The sequence below is a fragment of the Cavia porcellus genome, unplaced genomic scaffold, assembly GCF_034190915.1.
Source record: "Cavia porcellus strain 051 isolate PalLab524CR breed Dunkin Hartley unplaced genomic scaffold, mCavPor4.1 scaffold_17, whole genome shotgun sequence".
Classification (NCBI taxonomy): Eukaryota; Metazoa; Chordata; class Mammalia; order Rodentia; family Caviidae; genus Cavia; species Cavia porcellus.
In genome coordinates this window covers 68,003,724-68,025,811 of record NW_026947500.1, presented here as the reverse complement: position 1 = coordinate 68,025,811, position 22,088 = coordinate 68,003,724, and the positions used below count along the sequence as shown (strand labels likewise).

The following is a 22,088-nucleotide window of genomic DNA, read 5'->3' as shown; positions in this document are numbered from 1 at the left end:
GTTGTAGTGTGCCCTCAGTCTCTCGAGGTTCACCATCACTGACCTAGGGTCTGAGTGCTCTGAGCACATGGCATGGAGCCATTAATGCCGAATGTCCTCACTCCACACCACTTCCCAGTTGTCCATCCAGTGTGCTCCCACTCGACAGAGCTAACAGTATTTTATGTAAAAGATAAAATGCTTAAAGGATTCTGTCCTTTATTTCATAGCAGGCTATAAAGCCAAACTGAATAAACTGAGGCATAGCCCAGTCACACTTTGGCTGCTCACTATCCACATGCATTATCTACACACTTATGCCACTGGGCTATAATAATTGATTATAATAATCAAGCAGCTCCATGTTTCTGCCTAGCAAGATTCTAGGGAAGTACTTCTCACCCTCCCGCTAAGTGAGAAAAAACACATTACTCCGTCACAGGCCATATTAATTTTTTACTTAACTGTAACCACACTCCCAGTGAATATGGTGTTAGTTACAGACTACATTGTGAATTTATCCCTTGTATAGAAAATAGAAATGTGCTGGGCGTATGGCACATGCCCGTAATCCCAGCCCTCAGGAGGCTGAGGCAGGAGGATTGCTGTGAGTTTGAGGCCAGCCTAAACTGCATAGTGAGACCTTGTCCCAAAAGAAAGTAGAAGAGGCGGTCCAGGGATTTAGCTTAGTGGCATGAGCGCCTGCCTGGCAAGCACATGGTTCTAAGTTTGATCCCCAGTACCAAAAAAAAAAAAGAAAAAGAAATGGAAAAAAACAAATAAATGGTTAATGTGAATAAACACTTGTATAAAAAGCAGATGCCTATAATACAGTAAAGAAACACACAAAACTACCACAGTTCTTGTTTCCGAAACAGGCTTTGTGGGTGTTGTTTACTTGAAGTTTTCTCCATCAGAGAATAGTTCCATATTTCTCTCCCTCAGCCACACCCGTTGCGGCTGTGGCTTCTTTACCTTCATGAGTGACTCAGATCTTCATTTAACATGCCTTTGTTCATTGTCCTGCCCCTTTTCAGTTGTAATTTTCCATTAATCTGTACCAATAGCTTGTGTGGCTCCTAAACTCCGTCCCCCTTGCTCTATATTTATATAGAGTACTACAGTTTCTCTTTGGTAGTTGTATTGTGACCCCAGCCAATGCACTAACTGCCTGCTTCTCCACCTCTTTAATTTAATGGTATGAGGGGCCCAAAATGTCCAGACAGCTCACCTGCTTTCCTGTGTATCAGGAACATAATTGTAGCCTTCTCATTAGGAACTAAGATCTCCAAACCTGCAGTGCTCTTGGTTGCTGAGATCAGAAGCAAAACTATTCCCATATGCATTTCTACATTAGCTTCTCAGTTCATGGACCTGTGTTCTGGTTGTGGGGAGATAGTACTATAGGACTTTCTGATTCATAGCAGTCTCTTCCTAAGACAGACCCCTTCCTTTCAGAGGGTTATATCCCCATTGGCAGGTAGCTAAATTTTCAGTAAGGCTTGCCACCTTTCATTTTGACGAGCTCCTTACACACGATAGGTGTCTGATCAGACCAGCTGGTTGCAGCGACCTGCTCTGATTGAGGTGACTGCAGGGAAGGGGCTTCCTTGACTAGATAGAGTCAGGTCTGTGTGAGAGCCGTAATACCATGCGGGGTGAAGCATTTTGTGAGCTGTTGGGTGGTGGTATCTGCAGAAGCTGACAGCTTGGGTATTACAGTAACTCGTGTTATAGCAGGTAACTCTCATGTACCTAAGTAGCAGCAAGGCAAATTCACATCCAGAATACTGGTGCCCTCTAGGATGCGGACCCCAGCACCCTGAGGTGGCTTTGGACTCTGGAGTGGAAGCTTGCTCATGACCAGCGGGACCTTTTTGGTCCAATATTCATACACAGAAAATTTTAGTGCTTAGAGATGATATTTTAAAGGCTCCTTCATGAGAAAATTTCAAAAGGGGGTAAAGGGAGTGACTGGCTATCCTGAAGACAAGGTAAGTTGAGAAGTTGCCACAAGGCACCTGTCTGTCAGCTTGTCTCCATTCCTCGTTGTTTTGGGGATGGTAGTGGTGGTGCTGGGGCTGGAACCCACAGTCTTACACATTCTGAGCAATATTCTGTCACTGAGCTACAGCCATCACCTTAACTTTCTCCTTTTTCTTTTTTTTCAATTTTTGTAGTTAAGCTGGCTTGAAAATCTTGATTTTCCTGCTCAGTCTCTCTAGGGATAGGAGGCCTCTCTTTCTTTTCTTATCGCCATTTATGGAAACTAAATGCCTATGTTTCAGGTACCCAAAAGCCTAAAACAACAGGGAAAAAAAAGCTGAAAAGAGAGAAAAAGACCAGTACTTTGGGTAGCTACAGACCCAACAGATGAAATAAAGGAGCTTGAAATTGTATGTACGGAGGAAATACCATGTCACACTAATATAATGGTACTGATAGGTGTGGTACTAATTTAAAACAGCTTCTAGAGCAAACTTAAGGTACTGATTTAAAATAATACAGTGTGATTAAATGGATTGTGTGCTGTAATCAAAATATGTGGTGAACGTTTGAATTAAAAATTTATTGCAGGAAAAGACTTTGCCATTAACTTCCCTCAGAATCCTCCCTCTTGCTTTGAACACGCTTGTCCTGTCATTCTTGCCACTTTCTGGAAGACTTTTTTTGAATGTCTTTACAAAAATGTGATAAGTAATTCAGTTGATGCTACTGCTGAGTGTCCTCAAATGGAAATCCAGGCTCATCAAAACTTAATGGTGCGTCTTCATCCTTATTCACCAGAACTGGCACCATGCAATTTCTAGCCTAAAGTCAAAATGACCATGAAAGATAAACGTTTTGAATCTATTCAGGATGTGGAGGAGAGCACAACTAAAGACACAAGTCGTGTGTATATCTCTAAATTTTAATATAAATAATATTAAGTACATATGTGATGAATTTTCATATGCAAAAACAAATCAAAAGTTATTGGTACATTTTAGATATACATAATGATTACATTCATCATAGAGAATTTGCACCTGTACATGATGTTACTTGGTTCTTTTTCTTTCCCATCCCCATACCCTTCCATCAACCCCTTCGCCCTTCCTGTAAAGCATTAGAGGTCACTAGATTTTTGCTTGTACAATATAAGATCTGACAACTTTTAATATTATTTAAGCAAAAAATGGAAAAAACAAGAAAATTTACAAAATAACTAGGAACTTGAATTACAGTTATACTTTGATATCTCAAATTATAAGCATTATGCCTTCTGTAGTCTTAACACAGTAACTAATAAATTGAGTAAAACTGAATACTCTTCCATATTTACATGTGTATGTGTAATTTTCTCATTGTCAGTGTACCCACCGCTTGAAAATATTCTTTACTGAATGTAAATGTGATACAATAAATTATATTTTGGGTGTTTTTTTTTTTTCCTTGGGGGGAGGTACTAGGAATCAAACTCAGGACCTCATGTGTCCCAGGCTGTGCCACTGAGCTACATCCTAGCCCCGAATAAATTATAAATTGACATTCAATAATATATTTTTGGTATTTATAATTAACACATGAAACATCATAGACTCTCATTAAAATAGTAAATAAGTACCTGTATTCCCATCACTCAGGAGGCTGAGGCAAGAGGATTACAGAGTTCAAGGCCAACTTGTGCTGCAAAGTGAGTGTAAGACCAGCCTGAACTGTATAGTGAAATCCTGTCTCAAAAAGACAAAAAAAAAAATTAATTAAAGTGTTCTTAATATGTACTGCGTGTTTAGTGTAAACATCAACATTTTAAAAAATAGTAAAGTTCAATGCAAATGAAGATAAGGCCTTCAGATACTAAAATTGAACTTTTAAAAAGTAACAAAGGGTGACTGTCTTTACTCCTTTTTTCACTGTAGCCTACTGTTAAATCTGAAAATAATGCAGATAGGTAGAATTTGAGAGATTGCTGGATCGGATAGATACATAGAACCTGCTAGTGGATTGCTATATAGCTGTATTCTGATAGTAAAGGCCCCCGTGTCCAGTATTTGGTATTAAGAAAATTTGTGATTCTCTTCAGCCATTATTTTATTCGTACATATTGGCTAATGTGTTCATTTCCGTGCCTGTTTTAACAGCCTCTCAGCTGCCGTGTGCCTCCACTTCAGCAGGGACACAACAGGCTTTTCCCAGGTGTCTGAGGGGTGCCTCTGCAACTTCCATCACACAGGTCCGTCCAGCTTTCTCCAAAACTCAGGTACAGCACTCTTTTCCATAGTATTTGTTTGGGACACTTATTAATAACAAAAGTTGACCATCTTGGTTCTGGTGTGAGCACCTCCTTCATTTAGAGATGTTACTTAGGAGTTAAAATCAACAGCCACTCCCATTAGTCTTCAGACAATCCTTCATTGCAGAGTCTTGGGCGACATCTTGTCATGTCCCAGAGTCTCTGTACCTCCTATTTTGGTCTTTACTTACCCCAAATTTCTGTGGAAGAAATTGCCCCTTCTCTGCCAAGTATGACGGTGCACAAATGAATTCCCAGCATTCAAGGAGGCTGGGCTAGGAGGATTCAAGGTTGAAGCCCAGCCTATGGAACTTAGCTATATAGTAAGATCCTGTCTCAGAATTAAAAATTTTAAAAAGTTGGGACTGTAACTCAGTGTAAAGGGTTTAATCATAGGATAAAATGAAGGGCTTAATCACCACTACCCCAGGAGGGGAAAATTGCTCCTTCTGCCACACATCATTAAAAGGACAGTTGGCAGGCCACCTAGTGGGCTGTGCAGGAAACATGCCCCTGCAGATGCTGAGCCTGAGACTGTCCCTACCCAGCTGTCCACTTAACTTGGAAGCAAGGATGCCCCATAAGCTTCACATGACACCAAGGCAGTCCTAACACAGATTGGGACCAAAGCCGGCCCTCTGATGTATTGTGCCTGCAAGAGCAGGGGCTTTTCCTGTCCCCTGTGTGTTGACAGATCAAGGTATGTGAGGAGGTCAGTCTTCTTGCAGACCCTGAGTGTCTCTAAAGAGCTCCTTGGGATTGACTGTGTGAAAGACAGTGGGAGTTTGTGGACTGTCAGACATGACCACAGCCATCATGCAGGTGATGGAGTTCAGTGTCACGTTGCTGCTTTTCATCTCTTAGTCGGGATGTACAAATAAAGAGCAAGATGCAAGAAACAGGACAGTTGGTCACGTTTGCGACAGGTGGACATCTTTAACACTGGAAGCTGTGGACAACTAGTTATACCACTTTCACATGTACTATAAACTAGTGAGCAATGGCTAAAGATTTTCTTCTTCAGGTAATTGAAAAAAAGGTCAAGATCGACCAAAACCTCTGTGATATCATTGAGCACATAAAATAACCAAAATTTTTGCACGTGCAGGGTGAGGCTGTAGCTCCATGATAGAGTTGGCCCAGTATGTGAGAGCCTCTTCGTGAAATACCCAGTGCTGGAGGTGAGGGGAGTTAAAAAGAAAAAAACTCAGAAAAACCCTGTAAGTGCCTCTGGATAAACTGCAGCCACACTACACGGCCTTAAAGGAGCACTCTTCACCCCCTCAGAGTTATTGCATGCTGTTTTACTGTTTAAAAAACATACTGTAGTACCCTTGGAAGAGGCACTCAGTGGAACTTTTATGTCTGTTACAGTCTCAGGTAACCTTTTCAGTCATAGTCATCTTTTCAGGTTTTCAAATTCCACAGTAATAAATTGCAGTCTTTTTTTTTTTTTTTTTTTTTTTTTTGTCTTTTTTGTTTTTATCGGTACCGGGGATCGAACTCATGACCGCCTGCTTGCAAGGCAGGCGCTTATGCCGCTGAGCTAAACCCCCAGCCCCTTAAATTCCAGTCTTTAAAACCTGTTTGCTTTTATTTTGGTTTTGTGGTATATGGCCTTCACACTTAGCTACATCCTTAGCCCTTTTATTCTTCTTTTAAGACATGATTTCACCTAGTTGCTGAGTTCCCCAGACTGCTTTAGACCTTGTGGTCTTTCTGCTTCAGCTTCCCAGAGTGCTGGGACTGCAGGTGTGTACAACCACACATGACTCCTTAACCTGATTTTATAAATTTTCCATTTTACCCACTTTACCTAAGAGCTGGCCACAGTGGGCACATTCTCCATGGCACTTTTAACCACCAATTACCCCATAGGGCAGGCAGGCATTCATTTGATATGAGACTTTCTGGAACCTGATCTTCCATCTAAAATAAATTTCTGTGATAATGCAGTTACACACTACTCTGTTGAGTGTTGGTCAGGGTAACACTGTGCTGTATTTTGCATCATTTGTGATCTAGATACTCACATCAGCGTGAGTGGATGTCTTTTTAGAACAGTACCTAGGTCCCACATCCTACATGAGTTCAGCCTTTCTTAAAATGTTACAGCCTTATCTGAAGCTGTGCCATATGAGGACTTCATAATTATGAATGAAGTCTCTGTTGATGACAGCTATGCCTGGTCACTGACATCTGTTCCCTAGAGAGGCAATAGACTTCTTCCATGAGGATACAAATTGCACAATAAGTTTTGTTCTTTTGTAATGTTGGGGACTGAACCCGTGGCCCTTATACTTGCTAGGAAAGTGCTTTGCCACTAACCTACTTCCTCAACCCCTGTCATTTGCGTGTGCGGGTTGGGGGTGTGGAGACATGGTCTCACTGTGTAGTTGGGCCTGGCCTTGAACTGACTAGGCACAGCTAGCCTCAAACTTGTGGCAGTCTTCCTGCCTCAGCCTCCTCAGTTCTGGGATTACAGGTGCCTACCACCACGCCCAGCTCATGTGTTTTATTGGGGATCAGACTCGAGGTGGTTCTGTCACTGAGCCTACATTCTACATTTCTAACCCTTTTTTTCTTTGAGATAGGACCTTGCTAATTTACCAGCCTGACCTCAACCTTGTGGTCCTACAGCCTCAGTCTTTGGATAGCTCAGATCACATGGTTTCCTTTTTTTCCTCAGTTCAGTCTGCTTAGCCCATGACCCCCGTCATAGTCTTCACTCTCTGCTAAGATATACACCCCTCTACACAACTAGTAAATCTGGTAGATGTTACTAAAAATAATGAAAATTAATGCTTTCCTCAAGAAGCATCCACCTCTACTCCCTAACTTCCTCAGCCCCACTGATTCAAGTTTCATACTGTGTCTTCCAGCTCACCACCACACCCTGGCATCACACCAGGACTACTATAAAACTTGTTTCCTTTTGGTTCAACACAGCACCACATTTTGAAATTATTTTTTTCCTTTTATTTATGGCACCCTTTAGTTGGGCCCCAAATCAACATCACTAGACCGTATACGTAGTTTTCTTTGCTGACTTCGGCCATGTTATCGTTAGTGAAACCATTCTCCTAACGTGCAGTGGTCACTAGGCATCCCCATGGTTCTCTCATTGGGTACCTCCTTCCATCTGAAGGTTTCTGGGCAAAATGGAAGTACTGTAGTCCCCTTCATCCATGGGATCCTTTCCATCATGTCCATTGGATAGCTAAAATTGCAGATAGTACCGCACTCTATGCAATTTTTTACATAAATATAATATTTCTCAAAATACCCTATTATCCTGTAGTCACTGTTTACTTTTCAGTACTCACGTCCTTGGACATGCTAGGTAAGTACTTCACCACTGAGCTATACCCACAGCCCTCTACTTCATTTTTCAGACAACTGGGCAAGTGAAACTGAATATAGAGGACTACAGTATTGATTTCTGTGTTAGTAGGATAAGCCTTGGTCAAAGGTGCTGCTCTTTTTTTTTTTTTGTTTGTTCTTTTTTTCTTGTTTTGTTTTGTTTTTGGAGCGGGGGATCAAACTTACGACCTAGTGCTTGCCAGGCAGGCACTTACACTGCTGAGCTAAACCCTCAGCCCCTAAAGGTGCAGCTCTTATTGGCACCAGTTTACCAGCCTTTGTAAAATAAAAACACATAACTGTCAACCAGCAATTACCACCCTTTAGAATCTTGCTTAAAAAAACAAATACTGCTTAATGAGTACAGGAAATGGTCTATTTTACAACAAGCCTGTGAGTCTGCAGTTTAAGTAGAATCAATCACTGATGTACACTTGGCTAAGTACCCGCTGTCTGCATTCCTTAATTACAGGACAATCTGTGAGGAATAGGTCAAGACGTAAAGATGTGTCCCAACATAACGAGCATCTTTCAGCAGCTTCCCTTGAACTCTGAGATGCCTGACTTGTTTTCGTGGATTTAGATGGCGAAGTATTTGATTATAGACTGTGTTCCATACCTTCATCATGTGACTAGTAGGACTCTTCTTAGTTGTCGCCTTTGTAAAAGATAACTTTGGGCACTTAGTCTGTCATCCTCAATTTTGAGTACTCCACAACACAGGTACTGTGAAAAATGTTGATGCACCAAACCAGAATGGATTGGTTTATAATGTTTTTAAAATTCATATTTTCCTAGGGCTGGAGGTATAGCCTTGCTATGGATCTTCAAGTTTTCAATGGAGAAAACCCCTACAAATTGGAGGACTATGAAAAAGACTTTCAGTATTTTCCATGCCTTACTAATCCCATGGAAACCCACACTGAAGCCACACTGTGTGAGTGTGAGGAGTGCTGGAGAGCATTTGCCTTTTCCTCACACCTAAGTCAGTATGTAACAATTTCTTCTGGAGAGAAATCCCAAAAATGTAAGGAATGTGGGAAATGCTTTGCTACTTTCACTCAACTTTCTGCCCACATGGAAGTCCATACTGGAGAAAAACCCTTCCAGTGTAAAGAGTGCGGAAAATGCTTTACAAGTAACACATACCTTAACGATCACAGGAAAATTCACAGTGGAATAAAAGCGTACAAATGTGTGGAATGTGGGAAAGCCTTCCTGAGGTGGTCAGGCCTGACTGAACACTTGCGAGGAGTTCACAGTGGAGAGAAGCCCTTTGTGTGTAAGGAGTGTGGGAAAGCCTTCTCGAGATCCACTCAGCTCAATGAACATGCCAGAACCCACACTGGAGTCAAACCCTATGAATGTAAGGACTGTGGGAAGGCCTTCACTCAGTACTCGGGCCTTGCCACCCACGTGCGCATCCACAGTGGAGAGAAGCCCTTTCAGTGTAAGCAGTGTGGGAAAGCCTTCACTAGGACCTCAGGCCTTATTCACCATGTGAGAACACACACAGGGGAGAAGCCTTTTGAATGTATTCATTGTGGGAAAACCTTTATCACTGCCTCCCACCGTACTAAACACATGAAAATTCACAGTGGGGAAAAGCCCTTTGTGTGCAATATCTGTGGGAAGGCTTTTGTGTATTCCACATCCCTCAACATTCACATGCGAACACACACCGGAGAGAAACCTTACATCTGTAAGGAATGTGGGAAAGCGTTTGCTGTTTCCTCCCGCTTAAGCAAACACGCAAGCGTTCACCATGGGGGGAAGGCCTACAAATGCGAGGGGATCAGTGTTACTATTTAATAAGCCCCTTGTATACACCTCTAAGTAATGACAGTGACACCAAAGATCATCAGTTAGTTTTAACTGCTTTGTGTGAGTTGTAATGGCTCCCACTGGCATAGGTGCCACATGAGTATCTGACGAAAGTTCCCATCTGGAACTTTTTTTTTTGGTAGCCCCGGGGATGAACCCCAGGGCCTCACACGTACTACGCAAGCATTCTACTGAGCTACATTGCTGACCCCTTCAAACTGTTTCACACATAGCTGAGTCTGAGCACTTTTTGGGGTCATGGTAAGGTCACTACGCAGGTCAACCTTGACTGGCGCTTGCGCCTAGTGATAGTAGCATTAACAAACGTTATGCATGGGTGTCCAACCTTGGGCTTGCTTGGCCTCATTGTTTGCGGCACATAAAGTATATAATATAGTCGATGTATATATGTAACAAAACTTTCTTTTAAAAATACTTTATGATAATACTAAAATGAAATTACACAAGCAACCTATAGCTGTAGGGTGGACCTACCTGCATGACATGACTGAGCAGATTTGGCTCTGTCCCTTGTTGGTTAATGGCTGAATATTCATCTGAAAATTCTCCCGAACCCCAGCTAGTCACTTGACACCCCTCCAAGTGAGCCCACTGATTGTGCTAAGCATGCCAAGAAGGAAATGGTCCCTGTCTGTTCTTAACCACTAGGTCACTTTATAGCCAATTATCCCTGTTTCCCTATGACATCTAAGAAGTCCACCTTGTTTTGCTCTCTAGTTCTAATTGGCAGTCGCTCTGCTAGTGTAACCCAGTTTGTTTTCTGTTCTATTGAGATTGCTGATATCCCAGCTATGGATCCCATCTGTGGTCTCTTTATCAAATGGTTTTTCAGCTAGACTCTGTATTTTCTGTCCAAGCTTTCCTAGTTTTTGCGATATAAGTAATGTGATTTTTCCAAATTTCCAAATTCTGATTCCTTTTAGTGTAATCATTCTTTGTTGGATCCAGATCTCAGTTTTTAAATTTTACTACATGTAGTGAAGTGGAGCCAAGCTCCTCCTTTAACACTTTAATTACAAACCTCAGATGAGTTTTCAGTTGTATCACTCCTCGTTTCTCCTATCACGGATTGCTTGAGTAAGCTGTGTTCTGGCATGGTCTTTACTCAAACATTGCTTTTCTCTGCCTGCGCTCTCCTTCTGTCCCTCTCCTAACCATCCCTTTACTTTGATGCTGGGGATTGAATCTGTCCTAGGTGAGTGCTCTACCTTGGAGCCACATCATTAGTTGTTTTGTTTGTTTGGTTTTACATTTTATGGTACTCTGGATTGAACCCTGTGCTTTCATAGTGAGCTACATTCTCACCATTTCATTTTTATTCTGAAATACACTATTACTAAATTGCCTTGTCTGGGCTTGATCCTCTAGCCTGTCTCCCACAATGCTGGGATTATAGGCTTGCATAGCAGACCCACTTTGAAGTTTTGAGAAAGAATCTTGGTAAATTGCCCAGGCTAGCCTTGTACTTGTAGTCCTGGAGCCACAGTCAAGTAGCTGGGATTACAGGGTTGTGCTGACTCACCTTGTTTTTCTGTTCCTCATTCCCAAATGACCAATGACCTGTGTACCACTTCATGTCCTGTATTTTTTTTTTTTTTTTTCATTTTGGAGATGGTCTTGTTATGTAGTTCAGGCTGGTCTTGAACTCTTAGCAATCCTCCTGCCTCAGTCTCCCAAGTTCTGGGATAACAGGCATGCATCATCACACCTGGCTTAATTGTGATTTCTGGTGTGCACTTAAAAGCATTTCCAGGGCCAGGAATTTAGCATTTGCCTGGCAAGTGTGAGGTCCTCAGTTCGATTCCTGGTACAAAAAAAAAGCATTTTTAGCTTTTGCCTACTACTCAGATCTACTTTCACATTTTTAGAATTTCTTTTTACTGCAGTACCACTTCTAAATACCAAAATCTATCATGCATTGCTTAGGCTCCATAACAAAATTCCACAGAGCAAATGACTTAAAGTTTTATTTTGAATTAATATAAAAATGGAATTATACAGTATTTTAACTCCAAATATTGTGTATACTCATCTAAGTATTGTAATCTTTTTCTTTCAGTTTTCTTCACAATCCAAAAAGTTACATTTGTAATCCCATTGAGATGTTATTGGAATCCCAGCAAATTAATCTGTCACCCCTAGTGCAACCCATAGCAAGAGTGAAGACACCAAGACATTCCAAGCTAAGGGCAACCAAGGGGTCCTAAGTCTGTCTATTCCCTGTGAGGATGTGTGGACAAAGGCCCTGATCCTAGACCTCTTCAAGAATTTATTATTGGGGTGGCCCAGAGATAAGTGACAGTGAGGATGGCAGCAATTATGTAACCTGAGCTGGCTAGCCAGGTGGGGAGAAAAGCATCTTTGCAAAATGCAGAGATAAGGATAAATTCACATAATCCAATTAAGGTAGCAACTGAATTGTTTTAGGAGGCTGTTGCTTTGGTGTCTGTAAATTTTTGTGCCCTGGGGAGTCATAGCCTCTTTACCTTGAGGCTCATGCCCAGAGCTATCGGCTCTCTAACATCTCGCTGTGCTCATATCCTATATGGAGAACACTATTCGAGGAGACTGTTGGCTTTACAAATTACATATCAGTACCTCAGCTAGCCTTATTTGTAATGTTTAGAGCCAGTTGAAGAGAGAAGGAAATGGCATAGCCAGCTCTCTACATATGAGTACAAAGGAGTAAGTCTCCAATAATCAAAGTTGCAGCAATTGTTCTGCATTCAAGGGGAGTCACTTTTCTCCCACAATACAGAAATTCATTTTCTCTCATTTCTGGAGATTGGATGTCTTAATGTCAGAAGAACCAACATGGTTGAGTCCTGTTGGGGGCTGTCTCCCTGCCATGTAACTGCCTGCCTCGTTCTGTCTTCACATGACAGACTGAGAACAAGTTCCCTTTCTCCTCCTCCGTTGTGATCCTCAGCTTCCCAGAGTGCAGGGATTATAGGTGTGTACCACCACACCTAGTCTGACCATTTTTAATATTTAACTTGATTATGTTTACTATTGTTATAAAAGATTTTTGTAGATCTATTTGAGTAGCACTGGCATGCAATTTTTCTTTCATGAGAAGAAAAATAAGGGTTAAAGGTGTAGTTCATTGATAGCACACTTGCCTAAGCATTCATGAAATCTTGAGTTCAAGTTCCAGTACCATGAAAAAAATAAAAAATCAGATGAAGTAGAAAAAATGCATTAAGAATATCTCAGGTAGAGTACATATGTGGAAGGCCAAGTTCAATCCCCAGCACCCCAAAACAAAAAAGTGGCCATTACGGTATTTAGTAGATGTATGTAGACGATGTCAGTATATTACTGCAGTGGGATGTATTCCTGTTTCACGTAATTTCATAACTATGAGGTTAAATTACCCATATTTACGGTAATTGTTTACTGTCATAGGTGTCCCTTTTTCTAGTTTTAAGCAGTTTGCTCTCTTTCTGTTATGGTTATAGAACAACTATGGATTGCAGCATCTTAAAGCAATTTGATTGTTTTTCTAGGTACGTATATATTTTTTTCTTATTTTTTAACATTTCCTGGTTGTATAATTTAGTTTGGGCATTGTTTGCATTCTGGGATGATTATTTCATGCATTCTTTCTCTTGTGTTAGTCTCAGCAGAAGTATTCAGATTTGTGATCTCCCCTTCCCTTTCTTGCCATCATAGGGATTGAACAGATGTTTCTCATATTAGGCAAGTGCCCTGCCACTGAGCTGTATTCTAGCCAGGTTTATAGTTTGTCTTGAAGTCTTTCTGCTGGGTGTGTAGCTGCTATTAGAGTGCTTGCCTACCATGTACAAGGCCCTACGTTCAATCCTTAGTACTGAAAAAAAAAGTTAATTCCTAACATGCTATTCCTTTCATTATGTTGGTTACTTACCTGGACATATGCACTTGGTTTTCTTTTTTTGGTTTGTTTTTGGTGCTGGGCATCAGACCTAGAGCTTGCTTATGCTAGGCATGTGCTCTTTATCACTGAGCTACACCCCTGCCTACATCCATCCAGATGTGACTTTTTATATATACTCGAGCAGGAAATGAAAAAAATCTGAATACTTGAAAACTTTCGACTAATAATCCTTTTCTTGTACCTTGACATTTAGTTCATTATGTGTAATGTAATTAGTAATAAATTTGGAATCATCTCTGATCGTTTTTTTATTTATCTTGTGCTTCCTTATTGTAATATATTTTTCACTGAAATAATTTTAATCTTAATGCTTGAAATTTATTCCATTATATGCTATCCTAAACTTTGAATTCATTTTGAATTTCTCTTTGGTAATACTGTTTCTCTCCACCCAAGTGGACTATTTGCATAGTGACTCCTACTTTTTACCTCCTGATTGCACACACCTGAATATCACCAAGTGCAGTTCAGGCTCACATGAGCCATTGAGCAGATATGATGGAATCTCTTGACAAAGTCCCAGCACATCATGTAATGGATTACAAACAGCCACATCTTTTGAAGTTATCCCCAAAATGGTGGAGTCTTTGTTTCCCGTTTTGTGTGAGCTGGTCTTAGGGCTCAATTTGAACAGAAATCAGAACTGTGCTGTGCCAAGGACATCTGCAGATGGTTTTTTATAATAACCACTATTTTCAGCTGATAGGTTATTGAGTTGTTTGCTACACAGTAAAAACAAATTTGCAACACAAACTACTTGGTATACAAGCTGATAAACTTTTTTTCATAACATTAGAGGAGCCTCCAGAACTACGCTCTTGGTAGCACTGAAAAATTGTTAGTGGTAACAGGTACTGAGCATCTATCTCTGTAAACTGAGATGAGAGGGAAAAAAGAAAGAAAAGAAAAGAGAAAAGAAACAGAGAAAGAAAAGCTATGAGCTCATCTTTAATCTGCCTAGGAGCCCAGGGCACTCAGCACAATTGGTGGCAGAAGAAACAGTCGACCGGAAAGATGCAATAAGGTTGTTAATACACTGGAGAATTTTAAACTCTGCCAGTCATTTCAGTGGTTGCCAAAAGCACTTTTAGAACCCTCCACCCTCTCTCAGATCCTTTCTGTTGGCCTGTAACCTGCCAGGATGGGCAGAGGCGGGAGGGCTATTTGTAAGGATCCAGACTGGCTATACCCAACTTGAAAACAGTGACTCCAAAACCATCCAGTGGCCCATTTCAGTTTGGGGGCAACATTGTCATCCATTTTCCTAATAAATCGTCCGAAGTGGGGGATCAAGGAAGAGGGCGGAGTAGGTAGACTTCTAAGCGTCTCTGGGTGAGGCGCCAAGTCGAGCCTGGCAATGAAAATTGAGCAACAGGGCCGACCCCACCTCCAACCCGGGCCGCACGCCTCGACTCCGACCCGCCCGGGCGCGCCACCTCACTTTGGCCTCTGCCCCCTTCTCGTCCGTCTGCCCGCTCCCCGCCCCGTGCCGGCGGCGGAACCCAGCCGCGCTCCCGCGGGAGGAAACCGGGCCGCCTGCCCGCAGCGCCCAGCGCGGCCGCCCGGCGCCCCGCACCCTCCGGCCGGAGCGGAAGTGACGTCACGGCCGGCGCGCTCTTCCGGCCCTGCCTGCCGCGGCCGGCCCGAGAGACTTGTTACCTTCCGCGCCGTGCGGGCCACTCCGGCTTTTGTGAGTTCCGCGGCCCGGGGCCTGCCTCGGGGCAGGGGGATGTGCAAGGGCGGGTTTGGCCCGGGGCGCCGAGGCGCCTCCGGGGAGCGGCCGGGCGCGCTGGGCCGGAGCCGCGGGGGCTGCGGGGGCTGCGGGCTCGGGCGCTGCAGAGGCCGCGGGCGGCGGTGCGGAGGAGCGGGGACGGGTGCGCGCGGCGGGGTGCGGGGCTGCGCCCGCTGTTGCAGCACTCTAAGCCTGAAATCTCAGCAAGATACTGGTTAATGTCACACCGTACCCGTATAGGCTGCTTAGCTACTTAGCAAACCCTGTTGTAAAATTTTAAAAAACATTTCTTAAAATGTAGTTTAGTGCGAATACCCTGGGTGCCATCCCAGTAACACACGCGCGCGGGCACACACACGAAAACGCCGGGTGTGGTGGCACACGCTTGCAGTCTCAGCCCTCGAACTCTGAGGCATAATGATGGCCGCGAGTTGGAGGCCAACCTGGACTACATTAGTGAGTTCATGCCACCTTGAACTACGTGGTGAGACCCTATCTCCAAAGGAAAAAAATTGTTTTGTTTTACACCTGGGAGGGATATGCGTTATAAATCGTTTAACTTTTTTCCTAATTTTGTTTCTCTATGCCTTCTATTTGTGCTGTGCTGTTAACATTTTTATGGCAGATATTTATCTTCTATACAGCCTACAGGCAACCACTGATTCCTTAAAGTTCAGTGTCTTCTAGGTTCTCTGCCAGACTCAAGAGATCAATGATCTTTCAAACAGATACACAGTAGTTGGGCAGGGGGTATAGCACAGTGGTAGAGCTTTTTCCTAGCATATGCAGAGCTCTGGATTCATTCCCACCGCAAAAACAAAACAAAGAGACGTAGTACTCCCACCATGGAATTTACAATTTGTCCAGCGTACAGATTTTACTTTATTTTATTTTGGGTTTTATTGTTGTTGCTTTTTATGGTCTCATTATGTAGTTCTGGCTGTCCTTGAACTCACCGTGTAGTCCCAGCTGCCTTCAAACTTGCAGGGATCCTCCTACATTAGCCTCTAAGTGCTGAGATTACAGGCATGCACCACCACATCTGGTGGCGTGAGACAGATTTTAAATAAATACCAGTAAATTTGTTTTGAAGACTTAAGAATGCAGAAATAAAAGTGAAGGTGGTGGTGCTCCTGTAGTATCAGCTACTATAGAGGCTGAGTCATAAGGATTGCAAATTCAAACCCATTCTGGGCCACCTCACAAGACTATAAAGTAAAATTTTAAAAATAGCTTGGAATGTAACTCAACTGTGGAGGCTTTTGCCTCGCATGCCAGGGACGTGGGCTCAATCACTAATGCTATACACACAAAATAAGGATGCATTAGTAGGGCTGGGGACATAGCTCGGTGGCACTGCTCCTGCTTGGCAAGCACATGGTTATGAGTTTGATTCCTGGTACCAACCCCCCCCCCAAAAAAAAAAAAAACAAAAACAAAACAAGAATGCATTGGTAAGAGAGAAAGTCCAAAAGGTACTGAGAAAGATTTAAACAAAGAACAAGTGTAAAATTTGATTAGTCAAATTGGTGAGCTGGAGTGGGGAGGAATAGAGTAGGTGTGAACATTTCAGCTAAAGGAGACTTCTGGGCAAATTCCCAGAGCTCTGAGACCTAAGCATATTTCTTTGTTGTTAGTCAGTGTCTTAGTGTGCAGTTCAGGCTAGCCTCGAACGTGTTATTTAGCCCAGGGTGTACTGGAAGTCTTGATCCTCCTGACTCAACCTCTTATATGCTTGGATTACAGGTGTGGGCCACCACACCCAGCTAGGACTATAGTGTATTTCTTGAACTGTGGAAAGAGAATTGGCTGAAGCCAAGCACAGAGGGAGAGTGAGTGATGAGAAAAAGGCTGGAGAAAGGGATTAGCGTCAGAGGAATGACATATTCCGCATTATATTCTAAGGCCAGAAGAAGCTTCTGAAATGTTTAAAGCAGAAGAGTCGAGTCTATTTCCAACTTAAATGGAGCCCACTAATTACAGTGCTAGACGAAGTTCAGAAAAGATGACAGGGAAGGCAGCTTATAATGGTTGCATTTTGTAGCTCTGTTGTGGTTGCCAAGACTTGGTCATTATTATGGGATGCCAAGTACAGAGGTACATATTTGTAATTGCAGCACTTGGGAGGTTAAACCGTGAAGGTTGATAATTGAAGGCCACTCTAGGTTACATAGTGAGTTCAAGGCCATTCTGGGATACATAATGAATTCAGGATTAGCCTGTGCTACACAGCTAGACACTGTCTTTAAAAAAAAAGAAAGAAAGAAAAGAAGGCGAGAGAGAAGCAGAAGAAAAAGTAAAAAGAATTAAGATGTGTTATGTATATGTGCCAGCCTCAAGGTAAGTGTAATCATTTTGTACCTCCAACATAAACTAATAAAAATTTTAAAATAAATTTTAAAAAGCCCAGAGTTAGGGGGGGGGAAATATATAGATTCAAGGAAAAAATTAAATTATGGTATATTCATACCGTTGGAATACTCTACAGTAAGTAGAAGATATTAGATGTACATAAAATGCTGCAGGTGGATTTCATTAACATAATACTAAGTGAATGAAACCTGACACAGAAGAAAGCATACCCTTTCCCAACAGGGATTCAGACATTGTTAGAGAAAATACTTGTCATCTGTTGTTTCCTAACAAAATTAAGTTTAGCTGAATAAGTGGGAGTAAACCTATAATCCCAGCTCTCAGGAGGCAGAGGCAGGTGGATTGTTGTGAGTTCAGAGAGAGTGTGGGCTATGTAATGAGTTATTTTTGTTTTTTGTACCAAGAATCAAACTCATAACCTCACGCTTGCCAGGCAGGTGCTGTGCCACTAAGCTACATAATGAAATCAAGACTGCCCTAAATCACATAGCAAGAGCCTGGCTCAGAATACAAAAACAAAATATAAGCTTGCTGGTTTAAAATAGCATACTTGACTTGCTTTTTTTTTTTTTTTTTTTTCCCTTTCTTTCTTTCTCTTTCTTTTGAAGTGTTGAGAGCCAGGTGTGTGGCGATAACCTTAATCCCAGCATTTGGGAGGCCGAGGCAGGAGGAGCACCACAAGTTCAAGACCAACCTGGACTACATAGAGACCCTATCTCAAACCCCACTGCCCAAAAAAGTGCTGGGGATTTAATCCAGGGCCTCAAGCATGTTAAGTGTGCTTCCTATCCCTGAGCTACCTTCCCAATCTCAACAACAAAATCTTATCTCATACTCTTATCAGTGCAGAATCCAGATAAACCTTGCAGAGGTGCTCTGAACAAGTTCTTATCAGGCTGTAATCAGGGCATTGTAGGGCTGCATTCTCATTTGGCTTTTCAGAGACACTTAACTAGGAAGAGACTGTCTCTGTTCAGCCTGTAACTGGCAAAATGTGTTTCCATGGAGCTATAGGGCTTGCTTGCTGCAGGTGGATGCCTGCCACAGCTCCTGGAGGCTGCTTGCAGTTCTTCCCACATGGAAGACACATTAGCCAGTGAAAGAGTATCTGCACCTCGGGCCAGTGATTTAGCTCAGCAGCTCAAGCACTTGCCTGGTAAGTGCAAGGTTGTGAGTTAAATCCCCAGTTAAAAAAAAAAAAAAAAAGAATGTCTCTCCTCATGGAGTCCTGGCTTCTCTTTAAACAGGTATCCACCAGCCTGGGAATCTGGCTGTTAGAGTGCTTGCCTAGTGTGTTTAAGTCCCCGGGTTGAATCCCCTGCACCACATGCACACGGACACACACACGCACATACACGCATACTAAAATAAAATAAAAGGAATTGTGGTAGTGCCTGTAATCAGCACACTGGGAGGCTAAGGCAAGAGGATTACAAATTTAAGCCTGGCCTGGAAAAGTTAATGGCTTGGGTTTTTGCCACAAAATAATGAATGCAGAGAAGTACCAGGGCTATAGTTCAGCCCAGAGGCCCTGTATTAAGTCTCACATACTGCAAAAAAAAAAAAAAAAAAAAAAAAAAAAAAAAAAAACCGACAAAATACAAGGGTTGAGCTCAATGTGGTAGCACGTGCCTATAATCCCAGCACAGTATGAGGCAGGAGTATCCTTGCAAGTTCAAGGCCAGTTTGAACTACAAAGTGAGATCCTATCTCAGTAAGAATATTTGGTACTAAGACCTTTGCCTGGGGATCTACTGTAAATAAATTATGAGTAATGGTCTTGGGCAGGAAATTTTACTAGCACAAACTTGAAATATTAGGAACAAAGGGGAAGCAACAGAAATGGCAAGGATTTGGCTCAGTCTAATGTAGCATATTGTATACTCAAGGTTTTTATATAATGTGATTGTTGGTAAAACAAGTTAATATGAGTGTTTCAAGTTATAGGATATAATATATGGGACAGCTCAACATCATAGAGAGAATGTGACCTCAAGGAAGGTTCACAGTGTTTCAGTGGTAAAATCCTCGGGGTACAGGGTTATTGTGAGCAACTGTAGAGGAAGTTGCACACAGATGCAGCCTGCATTGTAGAATGCAGTACCTGTCATGAAGGAGAGAAGCCATCAGGTTGGTTGCTCTATGTGCAGAGGGCCCCTCTCCTAGTGGAAGTCCTTTGAGTGTTCAGTGTCCATGCTAGGACGGCCAGGGGAGGGGACAGTGGATCAGGCCTTAGAGAGCACCTAGGTAGGGGCTGTGCCTTCTGAGCAGGTGGGATGGACCCATTAACACAGAACATCCTTCTCACCCCGTATCACTTACCGGTTGACCATCCAGTGCCCTTCCACCTTGACAACTGAAAGTGGTTGATATAAAGATGCTTAAAAGAATCCAGCCCTTTATTCCACAGCAGACAGTGAAGGTCAGTCTAGAGCCAAACTGAACAAATCACTAAGTGGCACTGTCACAGTTTGGCTGCTCACCATTGGCATATATTCTTTCTACACAGATGTGAATTCCCGGTAATTATTAAACAACCCTGTATTTCTACTAGCAAGACTCAAGGGAAGCAGTTCTCACCCTCCTCTTAGGTGAAAAGGAAGGCATTATCTCGTCACAGGCCATGTTAGTTTTTACTTAAATGTAGTCACATTCCCAATGAATATCCTGTTAGCTGCAGAGTGAATTGTAAATTAATACGTAACTTGTGTATGAAATGGAAATGAGAAGGTGATAGAAGCAAATGAATAGTTTATATAAACATTTGCATAGTGCATATAATAGTCAAAGTGAAAAAACAGGCACTGCTGCCACAATTTTTGCTTCAGTAAGAGACTTTGAGGGTGTGGTTTATATGCAGGGTTTACTTCATCTGTGACCAGTTTCATAATTCCTTTACCCTCGGCCCCACCTTTCGCTTCTGTGGGTTCTTTACCTAGTTGAGTGACTCAAATACTCATTTCCAATTCCTTCATTTTAAGTCCTTCATTGTCCTGTCCTTTTTTCAGTTGTAATTTTCAATGAATCTTTACCGTATAGTTTGGGTGTATCAAGTGGCTCCTACACTCAGTCCTCCTGGCTTCTCATCTGTAATACTCCAGTTTTCCTGTGGTAATTGTGATATGTCATCCCCACCAGTAGATTAACTGCCCCCTTATCCCATCTTAATTTAATGGTTCAAGTGACCCAAAATGTTTAGGTAGTATCTTAATTACTTTTCTGAAGACAAAATACACGACACCCAAAATTAAAGAAGGATTATTTAGCTCAGAGTTTGTAGAGGTGTCAGTCTGTAGTTGGCTGGCTCCAAGGCAAGGTGGCATGGCAGAAGGGCATCCCAGAAGAGAAATGGTCTATGGCAAATAAAGCAGCAAGTGACCACTGCAGCCTTCTTTCTGTCCTTTATATTCCATCCAGGCTACCTTGGTGCAGGTAGTACTCAAACCCAGGTGGGGCACCTTTAATCCCAGTATCACATTCTTAATTCCAGCACCATACACCCTAGATCCAGCCACCTCTGAAAGGCCCCACCTATTTCTGCATGAGGCTTTGGGGGGGGCATCTCAACACAAGACATAACAGGTAGCAATCTGACTTTGCAATGTGTTAAAAACTTAATTGTGACCTGTAGGTGAAGAGTCTCCGCTATGGACAGAGATCTCCACACCTGCAGTGCTCTTAATTACTGAGATCAGAAGCAAAATTATTGTTACCAGACCCACTTGGATTTTTTTTTTTTTTTTTTTTTTTTTTGTAGAGGCAGGATGGAATACCAGGAATCAAACTCACGATGTTGCACTTGCTAAGGAGGTGCTTATGGTGCGGAGCTGTATCCCTGGCCCCTACCAGATCCACTTCAGTACTAGCTTATCAGTTCTTGGAGCTGTATGTTCTGGTTGTGGGGAGATAGTACTATAGGACTTTCTGATTCATAGCAGTCTCTTCCTAAGACAGACCCCTTCCTTTCAGAGGGTTATATCCCCATTGGCAGGTAGCTAAATTTTCAGTAAGGCTTGCCACCTTTCATTTTGACGAGCTCCTTACACACGATAGGTGTCTGATCAGACCAGCTGGTTGCAGCGACCTGCTCTGATTGAGGTGACTGCAGGGAAGGGGCTTCCTTGACTAGATAGAGTCAGGTCTGTGTGAGAGCCGTAATACCATGCAGGGTGAAGCATTTTGTGAGCTGTTGGGTGGTGGTATCTGCAGAAGCTGACAGCTTGGGTGTAACAGTAACTCGTGTTATAGCAGGTAACTCTCATGTACCTAAGTAGCAGCAAGGCAAATTCACATCCAGAATACTGGTGCCCTCCAGGATGTGACCCCAGCACCCTGAGGTGGCTTTGGACTCTACATCCGGAGACTATTCTGGATTTTCAAGAGATTAGTTAGTGAGATACTCAAACAGAAAGAAAATACTTTTGCCTAGAGGCAGAAACCATTTAAGAAGATTTGGGTAAGATAATTTTAAAGGGTAGAGTACTGAGTAGCTATCCTGCCGACAAAGGGCCACACCAAGAAGAGGTTGCTGTGAGTCACCTGGCCCCTTCCCCTTGCTGTCTTTTTTTGAGGGGCTGGAGTGGGATTCTGGATATGGAACT

General features: G+C 42.6%; 2 protein-coding genes across 2 annotated transcripts in view; both read left to right on the top strand.

Annotated features, from left to right (window-relative positions):
• The window catches only part of LOC100722480 (zinc finger protein 846-like), a 39,226-nt gene that overhangs the window by 5,405 nt on the left and 11,733 nt on the right, over positions 1-22,088 (top strand). Inside the window, exon 2 of the mRNA XM_063228612.1 lies at positions 4,104-4,222. The gene's annotated coding sequence lies outside the window, so the exon portion shown is untranslated. The remainder of the gene's footprint in view (positions 1-4,103; positions 4,223-22,088) is intronic.
• On the top strand, positions 8,438-9,430 carry LOC100722762 (zinc finger protein 846-like). Its single transcript, XM_063229130.1, has one exon. It carries the CDS (start codon positions 8,438-8,440, stop codon positions 9,428-9,430), a length of 993 nt encoding a protein of 330 aa, XP_063085200.1.

What these genes read in the sequence shown, in the direction of transcription:
- LOC100722762 (XM_063229130.1), top strand. Translation starts at nt 8,438, where the DNA reads ATGGATCTTCAAGTTTTCAATGGAGAAAACCCCTACAAATTGGAGGAC.